General features: G+C 42.2%; 1 protein-coding gene across 2 annotated transcripts in view; it reads left to right on the top strand.

The window, feature by feature from the left end:
- The window catches only part of SCAF11 (SR-related CTD associated factor 11), an 828,633-nt gene that overhangs the window by 10,703 nt on the left and 796,799 nt on the right, over positions 1-21,131 (top strand). For both annotated transcript variants that reach the window (XM_069229083.1, XM_069229082.1), the window contains exon 2: positions 17,405-17,477. In XM_069229083.1, the coding sequence (XP_069085184.1) occupies positions 17,420-17,477 (58 nt within the window). In that variant the 5' untranslated portion in view covers positions 17,405-17,419. The remainder of the gene's footprint in view (positions 1-17,404; positions 17,478-21,131) is intronic.

Here is a 21,131-nt window from a genome sequence, read left to right as displayed (position 1 = left end):
AAAAATGCAAGTGCCCCCCCCCCCCCTTCACCCCCGCAGAAACAGGTAGTTTTGTATTTGATAATTTTGATGTGTCCAGATAGTGTTTTGGGGCATTTCCTTTCGCGGGCAGTAGGCCTACCCACAAAAGTGAGGAACCATTTTTATGGGGATACTTGGGGGGGGGGGGGGGGGAACGCTGGGTGGGAGCGAATTTGGTGCTCCTCTCTTATTCCAGAACTTTCTGTCACCGAAATGAGAGTAAAAAGTGTTTTTGGGCCAAATTTTTCAGTTTGCAAAGGATTCTGGGTAACAGAATCTGGTCAGAGCCCCACAAGTCACCCCATCTTGGATTCCCCTAGGTGTCTAGTTTTCAAAACTGCATAGGTTTGCTAGGTTTCCCCAGGTGCCGGCTGAGCTAGAGTCCAAAATCCACAGCTAGGCACTTTGCAAAAAACAGCTCTGTTTTCTTTGTGAAAATGTGATGTGTCCACGTTGTGTTTTGAGGCATTTCCTGTCGCGGGTGCTAGGCCTACCCACGCAAATGAGGTACCATTTTTATCAGGAGACTTGGAGGAACACACAATAGCAAAACAAGTGTTATTGCCCCTTGTCTTTCTCTACATTTTTCCCTTCCAAACGTAAGACAGTGTTTAAAAAAAAACGTCTATTTGTGAAATGCCCTGTAATTCACATGCTAGTATGGGCACCCCAGAATTCAGAGATGTGCAAATAACCACTGCTTCTCAACACCTTATCTTGTGGCCATTTTGGAAATACAAAGGTTTTCTTGATACCTATTTTTCACTTTTTATATTGCAGCAAATGAATTGCTGTATACCCGGTATAGAATGAAAACCCATTGCAAGGTGCAGCTCATTTATTGGCTCTGGGTACATAGGGTTCTTGATGAACCTACAAGCCCTATATATCCCCGCAACCAGAAGAGTCCAGCTGATGTAACGGTATATTGCTTTAAAAAATCTGAGGTTACTGAGTAAAAGGTGGAGAAAAATTGCTGTTTTTATTTTTTTTATTTACCTCACTTTCAATGTTCTTTTATTTCAGCTGTTATTTTCTGTAGGAAACACTTGTAGGATCTACACAAATGACCCCTTGCTGAATTCAGAATTGTGTCTACTTTTCAGAAATGTTTAGCTTTCTGGGATCTAGCATTGGTTTCTCACCCATTTCGGTCACAAACTGGAAGGAGGCTGAAAGCACAAAAAATAGTAAAAATGGGGTATGTCGCAGTATAATGTCAAAATTGTGTTGAAAAAATGGGTTTTCTAATTCAAGTCTGCCTGTTCCTGAAAGCTGGGAAGATGGTGATCTTACCACCGCAAACAAACCCTTTGTTGATGCCATTTTCAGGGAGGAAAAAACACAAGCCTTCTTCTGCAGCCCGTTTGTCCCATTTTAAAAAAAAAAAAAAAAAAGGAAATTTTCACTGTAGTTTGGCTAATTTCTTGGTCTCCTTCAGGGGAACCCACAAAGTCTGGGTACCTCCTGAAATCCCTAGGATGTTGGAAAAAAAGGACACAAATTTGGCGTGGGTAGCTTATGTGAACAAAAAGTTATGAGGGCCAAAGCGCAAACTGCCCCAAATAGCCAAAAAAAAAGGCTCTGCACAGGAGGGGAAAAGGCCTGGCAGTGAAGGGGTTAAAGGGCCCCACAGCAGTAAGCCTTTGCTCAGAGTGGCATCTCACCTTGGCCACCCTTCTCATCCAGGCCGTCAGCAAGCAGTTTACATCAGAGCGGTACCGCTGCTGTCACAGGTGCCATGGACAGCCATGTCAGTGTTTGTTCCCAGCATTTCTCAAATCATCCAGGTCCCTGAGTATGGATGTGGCCTGCATGCAAGAGCTATGGGGCTTTCCTCCTGCAGATACTGCAGCTGAATGCGAGGGCCTTCCTTGGCTTCCACCTGCCCCTTTGCGGTCGGACCTCTGGAAGGCTTCCATTGAAGATGCTTCAAAGGATTGATTACATGGTTATGGAAGAAGAGCCCCCTGCTTAATTGGCCATTTTAGTTAAGCCTTGTCCACCCCCCTTTGGCAGCACATGTTAAATAGCTACATCCATGGCCTAGTTGTGATATCTCGCTATTTGTCAGTTTAAATTGCTGGTTAATGTTCCAAACTGCAGATATACCCTTTCTCTTAGGGCACAAAATCCACTCAAATGAAATGATTAGTCTCTTACTTGAGAAACATTAAGTGCCAGTTCCTTACAGCCCGTAAGATTGTGTGCCATTAAATCTGCTTATGCCCAGTTATATTCAAATGGCTAAAACACCCATTGTATTCAGATGGTCTCTCGGGTTAATCCTGTTACTGTGGCCTTTAAGCACACGATTCCTGAATAAATACATTTACACAAAATTGATACATGCACATCAATATATGTTCATTGCTACATGAAGTCGACTTTATTTTTCCATAGAAAAACATCTGATGCATGGAATTCACGGGATACCTTCTGCCTATCCATATGACACCAGTCCATGGACCCCTCCTGGTCCCAGAAGATCCCTGTCACATGTGGCGTCACCTTGTCCTCAGTTATCTTCATCCTCAATATGGTGCCCATTGTCTAATCACTGATGATAGCATAAAAATTCAGACATCCAGTTACTCACGCTGCCTGCACCTCATCCAAACCTGGATGTTTAGCACCTGCCCTAAGCTCAACCCAGCCAAGACACGATTCCTACTCCTCTTTAAGAACTACCAGGGACTAGTCCGTACTGGTTAAAGGACATAAACCTGAATGAAACAGAACCCCCAACTTGCATCCAGTGCCCTCTGGACACCAATCTTACCCCGAGGAAACACATTTCTAAGAACACATACCAAGGCACCCTGATACCAGTTCTCTCATGATAACCTGAAACTATTCCCCCTAGAAAGTGACTTGAGGCTTGAGTGTCAAGCCTTGCTCATAGCTTCCCAGATCCCACTTTGACCCCACCCCACCTCAAAAACATCATGCATGTTGCAGCACACTCAGTGAAGAAATTAAAGAAATATGGCCATGTCAGTTCCACCCATATGGTGCTGCTTCACAGGCTTCCTTCGCCAGCCTGCACCATTTTCAAAATAAGCTGTATCCTATAGAAAACCATAATGACTTGCCTCCTACCTGTCTGGCTGACAAGCTCAGTTTCTTAGTAACTGTAGTCACCCTGAAGCCAGATTTTCCTCAAACTGGAGAACAAGAATTGCAATTAAAAAAAAAAAAAAAAAAAAAAAAAAGACAAAACAACCGGTCCGCTTCATTTTACACACCATGGTCTGCATAACATCAGACCTGCCAACTCTCACGTTGCCACTGTGTCACACAATATTGTCTCCCTTCACATGGTCACCTGGTGAAAAGCTGATGGCACAGTGGCAGGGAATAGGAGCTGGAAACCACTACAAAGAGTGGATATCCAGCTCACATTCTGTGTTTCTGGATAGCAGATGCCAATTAAAGGGTGTGAAAACAATCCAGGACATCTGTATCGTCCTCAGCAAGCTATTTTATTTCTTTATTTTTATTTTTTTAAAGGAGGTTTGCTGAGGGTGGTGGTGCAGAAGTGGCTCTTGGGTACTTCTCAGCACAAGGCCCTGCGGTGTTTTTTTTTTTTTTTTTTTTTTTTTTTTTTTTTTTTGGTTGACCGGTCTATAACATTGTTGTGCCCTTCAGGAAAGTACCAGCCATGCTCCAATTTAGGAAAGAACTGAAGAGAGACTTCTCTTTTCAAGAATACTGCATCATAGTGAAGTAGAAATCCACCTCTACTCTAAGAACCCTGCTTCTCCTCCAATCCTCGTCAGTTGTATCTTTGCATTTGGCCCTGTGTGTCTCTCTGTGGTCTTTTGCCTGGGGTTGCCTTTATGCAAAGATGATTTTCCTTCTAGCCCAACTTAGTTAACAATTGAGGTATCATTATATGTATAGGCATTATGGCTCTTGCACTGCAGGATTGCAACAGTGGTCCCCATCAAGTGTGATAGTTTGCTACCACAGAGGGCATTTTATCAGACCAAATCACAATATGTAACTTTCATTGTCTTTTTTTTTTGTGTTTTGCCATCGTGTATGTGTGTGTGGTGATTATTGGCCATCTATAATTTATGAGCATAAAAATGTTTTGGCGGGGCTTAATCCATGCTCTGTTGCATTTGTTGTTTCTTTTCACCTAACCAACATATGCGCTTTGCACTATGGATTGGACATACTCAAAAACACTTACATTCTGTTTATTATGCAGACTTTTCTTTGCATACTCTTCATTGTTTGTTTTTCTTCTACGCTTTTCGCATCTGTGCAAAAAAAATGGTATATACAAAACCCTTGCATCACATCACATGCAGTGGCCCATGTTTTTTCATTTGTTTAAAAAAAAAAAAAAAAAGAAAAAAAAATCCCCTGCCTGCACAGTGCTTACACGAAAGCTCTTGTAAACAAAAAAGAGAAATCCTAAAACTGGCTTTGAGTCCTCCTATTACTTACCATTTGTTGGCTCCCATGTCACGTTTGTTTCCATTCTTTTGATAAGTCTGCGCCTTCTACTCCTTCCTTCTTCATCCCAAGGTTTCAGCATGGCCTCTGCAGTGGGACATGGAGCAAGTACAGCTTCCTGTGACCAGTGTCCTTCTGCTGGTCGCAGACACTTTATTTTTACTTTTGGATGCTGTTGCGGTTCATATCCTGTCTTCCTCCTGCTCTTGTGCTGCTTTCCCCACTCCATCCACCCTCTTCCGCCTGTTTACTGTTGATACTCCCTCCCCTTCTCCCCCTCCCCCCCCCCATCCGTCCTTGACTGTTCCCGCACCTCCCTCTGTTCATTATTCTCCCAGCCCATGTTCATCCTTACTGCATCGCTCCTTACTTTCTCACACCCCTCTCGTTGTACTTTTTTAAATACTGCCTCTGCCCTACCCTCGCACCCCCAAAAGAACAAGCATTTTCAATGCAATGGGTCTCGCATTCGCTCGAGTTAGAGCTATTAGCGTTGTTAATTCCTAACTGGACTTTTATTGCCACCCAAACTGGAGGGGGAAAAAAGTAAAGCAGTTAACGTGAGCGCAAAGGAGAGACGCAAAAGGAAAAAAAAAGTTCACTCGCAGTCAAATTTATCGGCAAAAGTCAAATTATCCATGTAAATGGGTCGAGGAGCATGGTGGTGGAAAAAACCTCCCCAAGGAGGGACAAACGTAAATCATTTACCAACAAAGGATTTTTGAAAGACAGGTCCACTAACGAGTGATAGTTTTGGGCGTTTGGTGGGCATTGTTAAAAGCCCAAATACCAAAACATCGGAAAAGCCGCGCTTACGCGCTGTTGAACTCGACCTAAACGGGCTTTGACAATGCTTATTATTTCTGAAAGGGATTCCACTCTGGACAGGTGCAGTAGGCGAGCTGTGCAGCTGCTCTTTTATTTCACATGGTGTACTGTATCACCAGTCCGAGGCATTTGCAAGGTCCATGTATGCTGGGCCTGCGCGAGCGTGCCCTGAAGTCCAGTGTCTGCAAGAGAATGGGGTAACACTCTAATGTCTCTGGGGCTTCATTAGGCGAGTGTACAACAGGCAAACATAGCATTCAATGCGTTAAAAGAGCACTTTTGGCAAGGGAAGCGTGCGCCACCCCCAGCTCTAGTGAGAAGCAGATGCAAACCTAGATGGGAATGAGGAAGTCGCTGTACCTTTTGTTTGGTAAGGAGTGCCTAAGCAGTTTAACAGATTCGTGCAAACTGATATGTATTGTAGAGTTAGAGCAGTGTCTCACCTCTTGGATCTCGGCTGTTTTCGGATTGAAGCAGCAGTCAGAAGAATGTATTTTACCATTTGTTTATTTTGATGCAGTATTTTGCGTTGTCAAGCAGCTTTCTGCAGCCAGTAGTAGCAATTATTTCAAATTTAATTACGTTGTTGATGATTTTAGGCCGCATTACTTTTGAAGCTTTTGTGGGAGGTGTTCTAATTACCGTTACAGCTTCCGTTAGTGTTGTTTCGTTTAGCCCAGTTATTGGATTACAAGTTTTCGTTCACAACATCCCAGCTTTAAACATCCGATACAAACACCAGCTACTTAGCTTTGTGAGTGTTTGTTTTTAAAGATTTTGCACAGCAGCCTGGGAAACTGCAACACCTAAAAAAAACAAAAAACTTGAACAACGCCAGTAGGTCTCGCATAGGCGAAACCTGTTGGCTTTGACATTGCATGTTTTTGTGTTGTTGTTGTAATGGATGAGTCTTAAGAGTTAGGAGGACAACCAAATATCATATTTTTTTTGTCCCCAGAATCACATGAAAAACAACCCATTACTGAAACTTTGGATGCCCCGTACAGTAATAGAAATAATTAAAGCACAGTATCACGTACCACATTTAATAATGTACCTTTGACATATTAGTAGCATGTGAACAAGGATTTTTTTCTGCTCCCTCCCAAATGGGCAAAACGCCCTACATAGAGGAAGCCACTGACCAATACTTCACAAGTTTGACTGGGGTTGCAGCAGAAGAAACCCATTATGTAGAGGTGGTTGTCAGACATTTGCTGCTAGCTTAGTGCACGCAGTTTGGAAAGAACACTATAAGGGCCTGAAGGCGCACTCTCCACTGGCAGTCAGCCCCGAAGAACTTCTTTTTCAGTTGTCCTCTGCCTTTTACTTCCCTGTAGACATAACCATGTCCCTCGTGCAGACTTAACCTGTTTTTCTCTGCCCTTAGACGTTATCCAATTTTAAGGTGCATTCCAAAACATACGCAATCCGTTAGCAACTCTAATTCATCATAAGCAAGAAGGATTAAAAAGAAATGAGCAGGACAGCGCAGCAGTCTTTCAACTGTCACGTATGCATTTACGAAAACCATCGCCTAAAATAAGGTGAGATGCATGCAGCCTTCATAAGATGACGGCTGTAAATATTTTGCCTCTTAGCAAGCAAAATAAACACCTCTGACACTGTCTATGGCATTCCCAGACGTTCTGGATTTATAGTATGGGAGTGGTGCTTACCTTAATAAAAGCAAGCATAAAAGTTCAGAATTTGAAAAAGAAAAGTGCCTGAAATACATTAACTAGATATTAATGTTTTCATAAACTAAAAGCAAATTGGTTCGTAACATCAAACTGTTAATTTGGAACTACGGGGATCAAACCGTGTTTACTAGCGTCAGAGGCTCCAGTCCTCTGAGATGTGCAGGAGACAGGTCTTTTCTAACGAACAGGAAACGCAGAATGCATTTATGCTAAGCCTCAAACATTAATTACAACAATTTTTAGCCCCTCGACCACCAGACATTTTAACCTGAGTATGCACAGACGTTAGAGATCCATTGATGGGGCATTTCTGCCTTGTGGCCACAGCATGTGTGGATATAAACTCTTTCAGGACATACTTGCTTCTCACTTTTGACATGTCTGTGCAAATCTGGTAGCCTAGGAGTTATGATACATAACACTAAAAATAAGTAACAATTCGATGGCTGTACATAATCAGTTGGAACCACCAAGCTTGGTGTTAATCATCTATGCTTTCATATTAATACTGTAGTTAATATATGCTAGTTTAGTCAACACTCCCTACATCATTTTGGTACAATCAACTTTTGGGATACCTTAAGTCTGACAGAACTCGACTATTGGACTGGCCTTAATTTGCCCTTCAGCCACCCATGCAAATCAGTACCAGTAGGGAGGGATTGTCATCAGTTGGCTATTTTCCAGTTTTATTTATTTTTATGTGGCATGCTTTTATCCTTGAGTCCTCATCCAAGTTGTTTGTACTGGGGAGGGTCGCCCACTCGTCTGCGGTGGAGAGCCCTTTGATGTGATTGGACTGGTCAAGCATGAGACTGGGAAAAGATTAAAATGCCTACACGTGTCCCTATGATTGGTAAAATGTGTTAATATTAGAACACCTTTGGCAGTTTAAAAGCAGTGGCACATATGGACTGTTAATGTTTTCTACATCCTCTGGTTGGTATGTTCAGCTGATTTTGCTTGCCACGGAGGTCAGCCAGCTCTAATCAGGACTAGCCTGGTCCTTGCTATGCAAACCTTGTATTTCGTTGGGCTAATAGGCAATGCCTTCCTACCATGCTCACACTCATGCTGTATGTAATGGGTAACCACATTTTGGATATCACTTAATTGCAGCCAGGAACTTCTGTTTATTTTAATTCTGAAAACGGGCTAACCGGGTTAGCTTTATGCACCACTGTTGTCTACTCTCACTGTGCATAAAACATGAAGCACTTCACTGTGATGAACGTGTTACGAACATTTTCATGCTTTATATCAGTGTGTAATAATTCCACATAATCTTTATCTCAGTGTTCATCTTGTGAGAATGTACACAGTGTCCTTGAAATCATACCGCTGTAATTTTTCAATGTATTGTGCACTCATTAATTAGGGTCGCGCGTGCAAGCGGTCTGGCCCCTGTTGTACTCTCTCTGTGGACTTTTAACCACACCCATGTCACACCCATGTCACACCCATCAGTTTGGTTGGTTTGTGGGCTTAGCTTTTAAAATTCACTTGATTTCATTATTAAAAGGCATGCATATGTGATGTCTTTTCTGGAGTTTAGCCATCCTCTACAGCACTGGTAAACTACTGAAAACATATGAGCCTCCGTGTTTCCCGAATGGCTTCTGCACTACCTTTTCTTTTTCGTTCCTTCGCATCGCGATCTCGCTGGGCAGTAGTCAAGCACTTTGCGTGACATCGACCCTGTTACATGGATAATTCTACTTTTTGCTGGTTACGTGGATAATTCTACTTTTGCTTGTTACATGGATAATTGCACTTTTGCTGCTACTTTTCACTGCAAGCAAACTTCTGTTTCCTTTTCTGTGTCTCCTTAATGCTCATGACGACCGTCGGCTCACATATGTGAAACTGTTTTACTTTTCAGTATCAGTTTGTGGCAAGAAAAGTCAGGTTAGGAGTTTACAACGCTAATAGCTCTAACTCCAACAAATGCGAGACCCATTGCATTGCAAGTGCTTTTGGTTTTTAGAAGGGGTTCCTATTTCACTGCTTAGGGTATTACACGTGACCAGGGCCTTCTTTCAAACATTGTGAAGACAAATTAACTTCCTCTGTTACATTCCTTTTCATCATTAACAGCGCAAAATGTTGATGGAGAGGAGTGTACTAGTGCCCTACTTATTGCACCAAAAAGCGCCCAGGGGGTTACAGATTTTAGCATCGTAACCCCTAAGTTTTGACCTATACTTTAAGGGTGCTGTATTTGTTTCCAGGTTTCTTTAAGAGTCATCTGATGTCATTGTGTGGCATAGGTGGTGACATGTTTGTGCTTGTGTGTGGTTTTTTTTTTTTTTTTTTTTTTTTTGTAGCTACTCGCCATCTATAGTACTCTGCACTCTGCTCTATTAAAGGCTGGAAAATTCCTCTGATCAAAGACCTCAAACTGGTGAATAAGTACATAAGTAACAGATCCTTTCAAAATAGAAGTTTAGCACATTTATTGTTAGTATTATCATAATAGACCAGTTATTCATTTAGCATCAAGAGTATATTGGCCATCCATAGCCGTGATATTCTAGTTTGTTGCTATATTCAAACACCCTGACTTGTCTCTGTGTTGTGTGTATAGGTTTTTCTCATGCCATCGTACTTGAAATATATGGGTCCCCATTGAAGATCTAGCTTATTTCAGTGTGAGAGATTTTGCTTTTAGGTGCAACCACAGGATGTCATCTCTTAATCCTCTAACATTTGTGGACAGTCTATAAATCCACCTTTGTTAGACCCTACTGTTACATTATCAGGTACTTTTATCTGCTCCAGCATTGTCCAGTTGAAGTCATATACTTTGTATCATTGTTGAAATAATGGTAGGCCATTTTTGTGGTTACTTTTTGCACCTCAAGTTGCTCCTTTGTTCCCCAATGTGTAGGTTCATTTTCCTTTACTACACATGGTATATTACAGGTACTGGTGAATAGGTAAACAGCATGTTGAGTTACAGTTTGAGTGTCTTCTTTGGACCTAGTCTTTATATTATACCAAATATGGGTTTTGTCAATTTCCCCATGAATGGTCGTCCATAACCATCGGTGCACATTTCTGCCTTGCCACCCCCTACCCCAAAAGCAGTTGGGTGGTTATGATGTGTATCTTATCAGTTTGATGATATCCAGTATGTACTAGGGCATCCCAGATTTTCCTCGTTCTTTTATGTGCAAAAAAAGGTCTTTCAAAATGTAGATTCCTTGTCCTTAAAATATGCCACTCTTTATCGATTTCTTGACTTGGATGGACAACGTGGAGTAGATGGTCACACAGTTTGATTAGTGTTCAAAGAAGGTTTTACTGTCAGTGGTGTTTTTTTTTTTTTTTTTTTTTTTTTTTCTTCTTTTTTTTGTTTGTTTTGCGAATGATTGATTCTTGGTCATTTTTTTTATTGTATTACGAAGTCTTCTGTGTGGCTCCAATTACATTTCAATCTTAGGAATTGCCTGAACTGTAAACTTTCCCATAGTGAATGCAGGTGGAAGCTGTCAAATCTTAAAAGGCTGTTATATATCATTGGGTTTTGATGAATGTTTGTCCACAGGGTCACTTCCTCGTGAAAGATCATTACATTGAGGAAAGTCAGCGTGCCCATGCTAATGGAGTATGTGAATTTCAGGAATTTGTTCTGTGGGGTTACCCAGTCCAAAAATTCTGTTGCACTTGGCTGCTCTCCTTTCTGGAGTATCAGAATCCAAAATAAAGTGGGAAGACCAAACACAAAGAATGAACATGAGAAGCAACGTACACAGCACCAGAATCAAACACTGTGCTCTTTTTGACAACCAATAGAGGATGCTTAATAAGGGACTGTGCTTTCTGTTGCATTTGGCTGCTCGCTTTTCTGGATTACTAAAATCCAAAATAAAGTGGGAAGACCACACACCAAAAATGCACATGAGCAGCAACGTACACAACACCAGGAACAAACGCAGTGCTTTTTGACAACCAGTTGAGGATGCTTAATAAGGGACTGGGATTTGTCCCCAATCCCACAGTGGAGATACTGAAGATTTTGATTCCCCCCCCCCCCCCCAACCCTTCCTCAGAAATGAATGCAGCTCCAGTACAGATAGACATTTGAGCAGGTGGTGATAAATGATCTGTAAGGCATAGATACTTCACAGGCACAGAAATTCCATAACATGAGCTGTGAAGATAGAGCCGGATCCAGGTCTTTGCAAAACTATGGAGACATAGTAATCAACCCAACTGATAAAGGCTGACTTAGTCATTAAGAATATAGGTCTCTACAGAGAACAATGCCTCACTCTCCGGAATTATCAACATAACTGCAAGAGAATGGACAGAAACCCCACTAAAAATAGAGATCAAAACTTTGAAGACGCAGAGGTCAACAGGTGGACATTCAGATAAGAAACAAATTCTTGGTAGTGGACAGTCTGGTCTCACTGGCATTCTACACCCTAACTAAAATACATAAAAACAGTACACCAGTCCTGGGGAGACCAATAGTGTCCGTGATCAACTCGATCTTGGAACCTCTATCCATATTCACTGATTGTCCATTGGTCGAAGAGTTACCACCATATAGTAAAGACACAAAAGACCTTTTAAAACTGCTTAAGGATGTACGGTACAGCCCAGCAGAAAACCCTTTAATTCGATTGGATATCAAAAGTCTATACTCCTTCTTGCCACTGGAAGAAACTGAGGGTAGACCTCTCCTTCTCAGAAGGATGGCCCACAACACCTCACAACATTTTGTGTTACAGTGCATGTAATTAGCTTTGACAATGTTTATTTTAACAGGTGTTTATTTTTATCTTTTAATTTAAAGGTATTGTGTACTTATAGGTACATGATACGTCTATTGGAAGTACCTTTACCCCAAGCTTGGCATGCCTTTGTCAATCATTTTGAGCAATTGAAAATCATCACCAACTCGAATCCCTACAGAAACCACAGTTTACTTTGGAAAAGGTACATTGATGACCTTCTGGTAGTATAGAAAGGCAATCAGCCAAGTGGCATACAATTTTGGGAATGGATAAACACATATAATGAATTTCTGAAGTTCACTTACTCTGTTACAATGAACACACTAACATTCTGTGATAAGATCTTCCGTGAGGAAGGGACCCTATGGACAAACCTCATCAAAAATCTACTGGTTAAAAGCAGCCTTTTAAGATGTCATTTTATAGGAAATGTGATGAAAATGTATTTTAAAAAAACTTGTCCATACTGGTGGAGGGAATTATGCCAGAGAAACTTTCGGCGCGAAAATTAGGAACATTTCATTACTGTGTATTATTTTTTTTTTTTTTCTTTCTTAATAAATAATCCCAGGTTTACCTTTTTTATGAGAATAGGGTTTTTTATAGTGCACAAATCATAGGATGTGAAATGTTAATGTACAGGTCTGAATGTCCCAAACTTTTTTTTTTTTGGGGGGGGGGGGCTATTTTTGTAATTTGATCTTTATGTTGTATTTTTATAGAATATAATTGAAAACCAACCTTTCAGAAAATAAAATGCCACATCAGCAGTATTACGTCTTGAAGTGCACTTCTACAAATCGGTTTTGTAACCGTTTTGCTCAGCTCATTCAGTCTGTGCGTCACCCCTCAGTCTTGTTGGCTGACTGCACTTTCTTTATAGCTATTCAAGGGAGTTTGTTTTATTTCATGGCCAAATTGTAGCACCAAAGATAGACTGTAAAACTGATTAGGCATGCTGTCATGACAACTGAATTCAGGAATTAGTGGGTGGTAGTCATCCTTTGTGCTGATTGCTTGTTGTGCTTCAGGACTTCAGTAGCTGATGCACTCTATAGCAATGTCCAGAACCTTACACATACCACCACCTCCTTCTCCTCCGTCATGAAAATGTATGGACCCAGATACTGCACCATTTCTTTAAACTCTACAAAGGACTTTTTAGTTTGATGAGCTGAATAATGGGCATGCATTCATACAATTGTCAAACGGCTCAATCACATTGCAGATGACATTAATTGGAATTCTAGTGCTTCAAGACTCTGGGGAAATTATAGTTGTCACCATGAATAAAGATTCTCGTATGTATATTCCGGCCTAGTTCTACACATTGACATTTATGGCGTCCATTTCTTTGGACGCTGAAAAAAACATTGAGCCATGCAGACTGTCTCTGGTAGAGGATTAGTGCAACCTGGTAAGTGTCCTAGTGATTATCTTTCTAATTATGTGCATTCTTTAATCTCTGACATTTGAGTCACCATGCGATGCTGGAATCCTGTTGCACTGGGATGAGACCGGTTAAGATGAGTGGGTGTTCGAGACTGCTCTTTTTTGTTTGCAAGACACTTTTCTCGAAAAAAAAAATATATATATATATATATAAAACAAAAACCTGTCCTCACATCTTCTAGGGAATGTAACCAAGATAATTACCAATTCTTAACGGACAATTGTCATCCTAGATGGCCTTAAAGTGAGAATCTCTATTACCAAATGCAAGATTTACCTGGTTGTTTATTAAAAATAGAAGCATTGACACATTGGTGGGTATTTTTTTTTAATCATAGATATCACAAGGGTTGGCTATAGTCTGCAGTACACATGCAGTAGATTTTCGGAAGTCCTGTATGAAATCATAAACTTTTATGAGAGGAAAACTGACTGGTGGCTATCATCCCTTTCACTGCGTTATGCGCAAATGAAGGGTCTTAGGTGTCAGACAAACCTGTCAGAATCGCCTGTATCGGCAGGTCATACTGTAGAGTCCCATTTGAGCCCAGGATTATTTCACACATGACTTTTATGATGTATCATAATTAGTTATGTGATGTTCATGTGAACAAGAATTACAATCCTAATTGTAAATCTCTTGGCAACAAAAAAATAAATTGCTTATCACACATACCTAACCTGTTAGAATTTTCCCTATTTACATTATAATTAAACAGCGCCCATCCTGATGCATTTGTTTAGCATAGTATTTAGTAAGCCAGATAATTTAAATCTTTACCCTCCCACACATGGGTGGGTGTATGTAGGCTTGAAAGAAGAGTCCCACTTGACACGATCTCATTAGCTGCTAGTCAGTTTGTGTCCCCCCCCCCCCCCCTCTTTTCGTGCATTAAGGGCTGTGGAGCAAGTGTGGGCCCTTTCCTACTCAACTGATACATTTGAAGACCAGACAGTGCTTCCATCAATCCATTAGGGAGTGTAGGGAATCTTCTCGTTTGTATTGTTTTAATTCTGCCAGCACAGAACTAATACAAAGTCCACATGCAAGCAGATGTTTTGCAACTGGGAAAATCGTTCTGTGACTTGTGTAACGCTTATGGATGAGTGGTGCAGTTCATGGCAGTTAGATTGGTTTATAGTCTTCGAAAGTCTTACCTTCTTTCATTGATTTCCTGCTACACAGAAAATTAATTTCAAGATGATTTGCAGCCGAGGTTTCAAATTCATCATATAAATACTTTATTGGCATGTTTCTCTTGTCCTTTTGTTGAAGATTTTTATTTTTTTGGTTGCTTGGAGGAGCTTCCTCCTTGATAGCATCTCTTACATAGTTTTTCAAGGACTCTCCACCAAGTAGCTTACTGTAGTAAATTCTGGAAAGCACATAAGTATAATATTTTCTGGTAGTCACCTTTTTAGGGGTTTTCTAACCTCTTCAGTTACTTTTAGCACTCTAATGTCTCCTGGCACTCAACAAATAGCGCGCACACACAACCTTGGCAGAGAGGAATATTTTTTCAAAATCTATATATTTTTTTAAAGAAGTTTATTGGCATCCTTCAGTGAAAAAGTGGTTGGCTGGGGGTCACAATTTGCTGTTCTAGCTCACTACTGCTGACGGTATCCATAGGAATATTTTCCAGTTTGACTAGCTGATAGATATCTTACGAATACATACGACACTTCTGCTGAATGCAGAAGAGAGGCTTACAGCTGGCTGTAGAAGTTAAAAAGTAATGTGGAAATGATAGACCATGTGGGTACACTTCTGTTCAGATTTTGCTACACTGGGGGTTACCTGTTGGCTTCTTTTAGAGAGAAATTATTTAAACCATTTCCAGACATTATTCCATTGTGGACTTTAACTGCCTTTCCGTGTCTTGGCTAATGGTCCTGTAGGTACTAAAGGCTGGCAAAGTTCCCTCAATTTAATGCCGTGTGCTTCAAGATTTGTGGTCCCGTGTTTATGCTTGTAAAGCCTCTCAATTAAAGGGTCACTCAAACTCCTGGAGGAATCCAGAGTTGATAAAACCCCATGGGCCACTTAATGCGACACCCATACTGGCTTAGCTATCATTTTGGCTTAGTGGTACTTTGCCGTAACAATGTCAAAATGCACAGATTTTAGCTCTACTTTGTCAGGTGACACTATGCAGTACGTACATTTATTTGAATGTTGTAAGGAGTGAAGTGTGTCTCTCTGCTAGGCTAATGTTCACAGATATGCCCCGAAGTCCAAGGTTGCCAGTGCTGTGGATCAGACTGTCGCACATGGAGTAACCATTGTGCACTGGTAAATCCTCTTATGATCTCCCAGTTGAAAATGACTTGCAGAAAATGAAGGATTGTTTCCTATGTGGGGTAGCACTGAATCCTGCAGTTTTTGCTCATTTTGGATGTCTATTTGTATCCAGGAAGTAACCTTGGTTTATGTGGTTCATGCTACCCCCATTGTCACTCCACCAGTTTTTTTTATTTCTGATTGTACTTTGGTGCCATGACATTTCTGATAATGTCACTGGCACATTAAATTAACATATGTATTTTTCTTGACACTGCACTTCTACAAACTCTGCATTTGATGTTGCCAACTGTTAGAAATGGAGTTTCTAAGATTTTGTACTAGCATCTGGATTCACTTGCACTTTCGGAAGCAGTGATGAGACAAGAAAAAAATAAGACATTTTTAAAGAATAAACAGTAAAATAGTGCTGACAAGTGTTAAGCGCTTCCTTGGGCTATCAGGTTGCCCTGGACTGGGACAAAGTCAAGAGTTCAAGCTGACTGTGATGGAGTATGGGATAGCTGCAGGGACCCAGTGAGGCCTGCTGAAGAACAATACCTTATTCCTGGTTGTGTCGATGGAGATGCAGGAGGGGGTTATGTGCCCGTGTTGATCCCGCAGCAGAGGAGATGCAGTCCCTGAGACGTCAGGAAACAGGAAGGAAGCCAGCAAGCTCCTAGTCACTTTGGTTCTCGGTTGGAGCGATGCGGGTCCAGTCCTTCTCACTACCAGACACGGAGGGCAGCAGGTTGACATAGAAGAGCAAGAATCTAGCAGAGTGACAGTCCTTTCAGTAGCACAGCAGTCCTTTTTCCTTGCATAGTATCCGCAGGTCCAGAAGTGTACTGAGTTGGTGGTGTCTGAGGTCCAGTATTTATAACCATTTGTCCCTTTTGAAGTGTGGGAGACTCCAAAGAGAGGCCTTTGAAGTGCAGAGCTCCTGCCCAGCTCCAGACTCACTACTAGGGAGTATGCAGGCCTTTGTGTGGGGACTGGGTACTGCCTATTCAGGTGTGTCAGATACTTCCTGCCTAGGGTGGCCTATCAGGCTGTGAATGGCCGATCAGTCACACCTTAGCTCCCTTTGTGTGTGGCTGTCTAGAGGGAATGCACAAGCCCAGCTATTACCCCAGGCGTGTATTGGAGGCCGGCAGCAGGCACCAAATGGTTAAGGTAAGAAAATGCCAAGTTTCTAAAAGTGGCATTTTCAGAATTACAATTTATGATCCAACTTCACCATAACTTGTGATTTTAAATTGTTATGCCAGAGACACTACACTTGGGTGTCCCATCACTTCCTAATTAGAAATTACACTTATGTAATAAGTCAATCTTGGTGTTATCATATGGAAGAGTTAGGCCTTGCAGTAGCGAGAAACAAATTTAAGACTTGAGAAGTGCCTTAATAAATTCATGACTGAGAGTGCTGCAATCTTGGCATTCCTTTCCTTTTGTCTGCTCTTAGTCAGAGATGGAGCAGAACAATCGTCAAATTGTTTGGGATGACCCTGCAGAAAGGGCCATTTCCAGCACAAATTCTCTCATTGTTTAAATTCTTCTCTGGTTTATTTTCTACTGTTTTAAAATAAAGTGCCCACTAGATCCCTAATAGACTCAGTGATTCTTGTGGGCATATCTGTTTCAGTCATGGGCCTTAATTGTCCTCACAGTTCACTCTGGTTTGGAATATGTCAGAAAGGACGACGGAGCACAAGGCCTTGGTAGGGATAGCTGTACAAATTATCTAAGTTCATGAAAATGTAATCTATGTTTTATTTGCATTAAAACCTGTGAGTTGGTGTCTGTTTAAGAAATGGAAAAGACAGATTTTGCACATGCCTGATTCCTCTTACACATGCTTGCACCTCTCATATTGTTTAATTTTATCTTTGTAGGTAGCTCCTGTAGAAATGACAAACAAACGATTGTGTTTATCAGATGGAAATAAACAAAATGAACGTCAAGGAGGTAAAGTATGTTTGAAATTCAAAGTAATTGCTTTACCTAGAAAGGTATTGGTTGGCTTTTTCATTTGCTGAAGAAGACCTGGGATGTTTAAAATGTAAAATCTAATGTTTTCATTGTTCTTTTCCCTTTTAATTCTTCTATTCCATCCTTGTGTTTACTCCATTTGACTACTACAAGGTTATTGTTGTCATTAAAGTAATGAAGCCATTCATTTTGTGTACCTCGTTCCATTCTCCATTTAAATTCATGACCTTGCATGTTCTCTTGGAACTACTCTGTGATAGTGCCATATTAAGAGGAGTCCACTAGCAAAGATACTTTTTTTTTTTTTTAGGGGTTTAAAATTCAAATGGATGTGCATCACTATTTAAAACAGGTGCATGCTGAAGTGCATTTTCCACCCCGTGACACATTGAAACCACACCACTGTTCCCTAACGTTACTGCTAATAATTGGATGGTATGGGAAAAAATAGTCTTAAAACTTGACAGTCCGTGTGTGCGCTGCTGGTGATTGTGTGGAATACGACCTATTATAAGGAAACAGAAATAAGTGGGTTTGACGCAGCTATTTGTGCTCATTGTTACTGTTCATTTTTTTTATTTTTTATTATTGTTTTACCATATTGCCATTCTTAAATTATATTTATCTTTTAAATGAATATTGAGAAATTTGTTTTTGTTTTGAGCTGCATAGACGTTCCTGCTACTTGTATTCTAAGAACCTGAGGAATGAAGAGCTTTACTTGTGCTTGATAACGTTAACATTGAATAAATTAACTTTTATATCAAATTGAGGCATAGTCTCAGTCAAAAACATACAACTTTTATTGAACTAGAAATTAGTTATTGCTTACTGTAGGAAGTTGGCTCTGTATGCACTATTTCAAGGTAAGGAATAGTATGCACAGAGTCCAAGGGTTCCCCTTAGAGGTAAGATAGTGGCAAAAAGAGATAATACTAATGCTCTATTTTGTGGTAGTGTGGTCGAGCAGTCTGCTTATCTAAGGAGTAGTGTTAAGCATTTGTTGTACACACATAGGCAATAAATGAGGAACACACACTCAAAGACAATTCCAGGCCAATAGGTTTTTGTATAGAAAAATATCTTTTCTTAGTTTATTTTAAGAACCACAGGTTCAAATTCTACTTGTAATACTTTGCTTGAAAGGTATTGCAGGTAAGTACTTTAGGAACTTTGAATAATCACAATAGCATATATACTTTTCAAATAAAACACATATAGCTATTTTAAAACTAGACTCAGTGCAATTCTCACAGTTCCTAGGGGAGATAAGTTATTGTTAGTTCTTGCAGGTAAGTAAACCACCTACGGGGTTCAAGTTTGGGTCCAAGGTAGCCCACCGTTGGGGGTTCAGAGCAACCCCAAAGTTACCACACCAACAGCTCAGGGCCGGTCAGGTGCAGAGTTCAAAGTGGTGCCCAAAACGCATAGGCTTCAATGGAGAAGGGGGTGCCCCGGTTCCAGTCTGCTATTAGGTAGGTACCCGCGTCTTCGGAGGGCAGACCAGGGGGGTTTTGTAGGGCACCAGGGGGGGGACAAGTTAGCACAGAAAGTACACCCTCAGCAGCACGGGGGCGGCCGGGTGCAGTGTGCAAACATGCGTCGGGTTTCCAATAGAAATCAATGGGAGACCAAGGGGACTCTTCAGCAATGCAGGCAAGGGGGGGGGGGCTCCTCGGGGTAGCCACCACCTGGGCAAGGGAGAGGGCCTCCTGGGGGTCACTCCTGCACTGGAGTTCCGATCTTTCAGGTCCTGGGGGCTGCGGGTGCAGGGTCTTTTCCAGGCGTCGGGATCTGGGAGTTAAGGCAGTCGCGGTCAGGGGGAGCCTCGGGATTCCCTCTGCAGGCGTCGCTGTGGGGGCCCAGGGGGGGCAACTCTGGCTACTCACGGTCTCGTAGTCGCCGGGGAGTCCTCCCTGAAGTGTTTGTTCTCCACAAGTAGAGCCGGGGGCGTCTGGTGCAGAGTTGCAAGTCTCACGCTTCTGGCGGGAAACGCAGTTGTCTTTAAGTTGCTTCTTTGGAAACAAAGTTGCAGTCTTTGGTGAACAGGGCCGCTGTTCTCCGGAGTTTCTTGGTCCTTTTAGAGCAGGGCAGTCCTCTGAGGATTCAGAGGTCGCTGGTCCTGGGGAAAGGGTCGCTGGAGCAGTTTCTTCAGAAGGGGGGGAGACAGGCCGGTAGAGCTGGGGCCAAAGCAGTTGGTGTCTTCTCTGCAGGGTTTTTCAGTTCAGCAGTCCTCTTCTTTTTAGGTTGCAGGAATCTGAGTTCCTAGGTTCAGGGGAGCCCCTAAATACAGAATTTAGGGGTGTGTTTAGGTCAGGGAGGGCAGTAGCCAATGGCTACTAGCCCTGAGGGTGGCTACACCCTCTTTGTCCCTCCTCCCAAGGGGAGGGGGTCACATTCCTATCCCTATAGGGGGGTATCCTCCATCTGCAAGATGGAGGATTCCTAAAAGTCAGTCGCTTCAGCTCAGGTTGCCTTAGGGGCTGTCCTGACTGGCCAGTGACTCCTCCTTGTTTTTCTCATTATCTCCTCCGGCCTTGCTGCCAAAAGTGGGGCCGTGGCCAGAGGGGGCGGGCAACTCCACTAGCTGGAATGCCCTGTGGTGCTGTAAAAAAGGGGGTGAGCCTTTGAGGCTCACCGCCAGGTGTTACAGCTCCTGCAAGGGGGAGGTGATAAGCATCTCCACCCAGTGCAGGCTTTGTTACTAGCCACAGAGTGACAAAGGCACTCTCCCCATGTGGCCAGCAACATGTCTCGAGTGTGGCAGGCTGCTAAAACCAGTCAGCCTACACGGGTAGTTGGTTAAGGTTTCAGGGGGCACCTCTAAGGTGCCCTCTGGGGTGTATTTTACAATAAAATGTACACTGGCATCAGTGTGCATTTATTGTGCTGAGAAGTTTGATACCAAACTTCCCAGTTTTCAGTGTAGCCATTATGGTGCTGTGGAGTTCGTGTCTGACAGACTCCCAGACCATATACTCTTATGGCTACCCTGCACTTACAATGTCTAAGGTTTGGCTTAGACACTGTAGGGGCACAATGCTCATGCACTGGTGCCCTCACCTATGGTATAGTGCACCCTGACTTAGGGCTGTAAGGCCTGCTAGAGGGGTGACTTATCTATACTGCATAGGCAGTGTGAGGTTGGCATGGCACCCTGAGGGGAGTGCCATGTCGACTTGGTCATTTTCTCCCCACCAACACACAGAAGCTGGCAAACAGTGTGTCTGTGCTGAGTGAGGGGTCCCTAGGGTGGCATAAGACATGCTGCAGCCCTTAGAGACCTTTCCTGGCATCAGGGCCCTTGGTACCAGTTACAAGGGACTTATCTGGGTGCCAGGGTGGTGCCAATTGTGGAGACAATGGTAAATTTTAGGTGAAAGAACACTGGTGCTGGGGCCTGGTTAGCAGGGTCCCAGCACACTTCTCAGTGAAGTCAGCATCAGTATCAGGCAAAAAGTGGGGGGTAACTGCAACAGGGAGCTATTTCTTTACACTTACTGGTAAGCGTGGTTTTATTTTTGTTTAGGTTTGTTTTTCCTTCTATGACTCCCTAGTTTAATATCTGCTACCCTGAGAAGAGAAGACGACTAAAATTGATGTGGCTAGTACCTCAGTCTTACAGTCAAC

This window comes from Pleurodeles waltl, chromosome 4_1, assembly GCF_031143425.1.
Source record: "Pleurodeles waltl isolate 20211129_DDA chromosome 4_1, aPleWal1.hap1.20221129, whole genome shotgun sequence".
Taxonomy (NCBI): domain Eukaryota; kingdom Metazoa; phylum Chordata; class Amphibia; order Caudata; family Salamandridae; genus Pleurodeles; species Pleurodeles waltl.
This window is presented reverse-complemented; position numbering and strand designations above follow the sequence as displayed.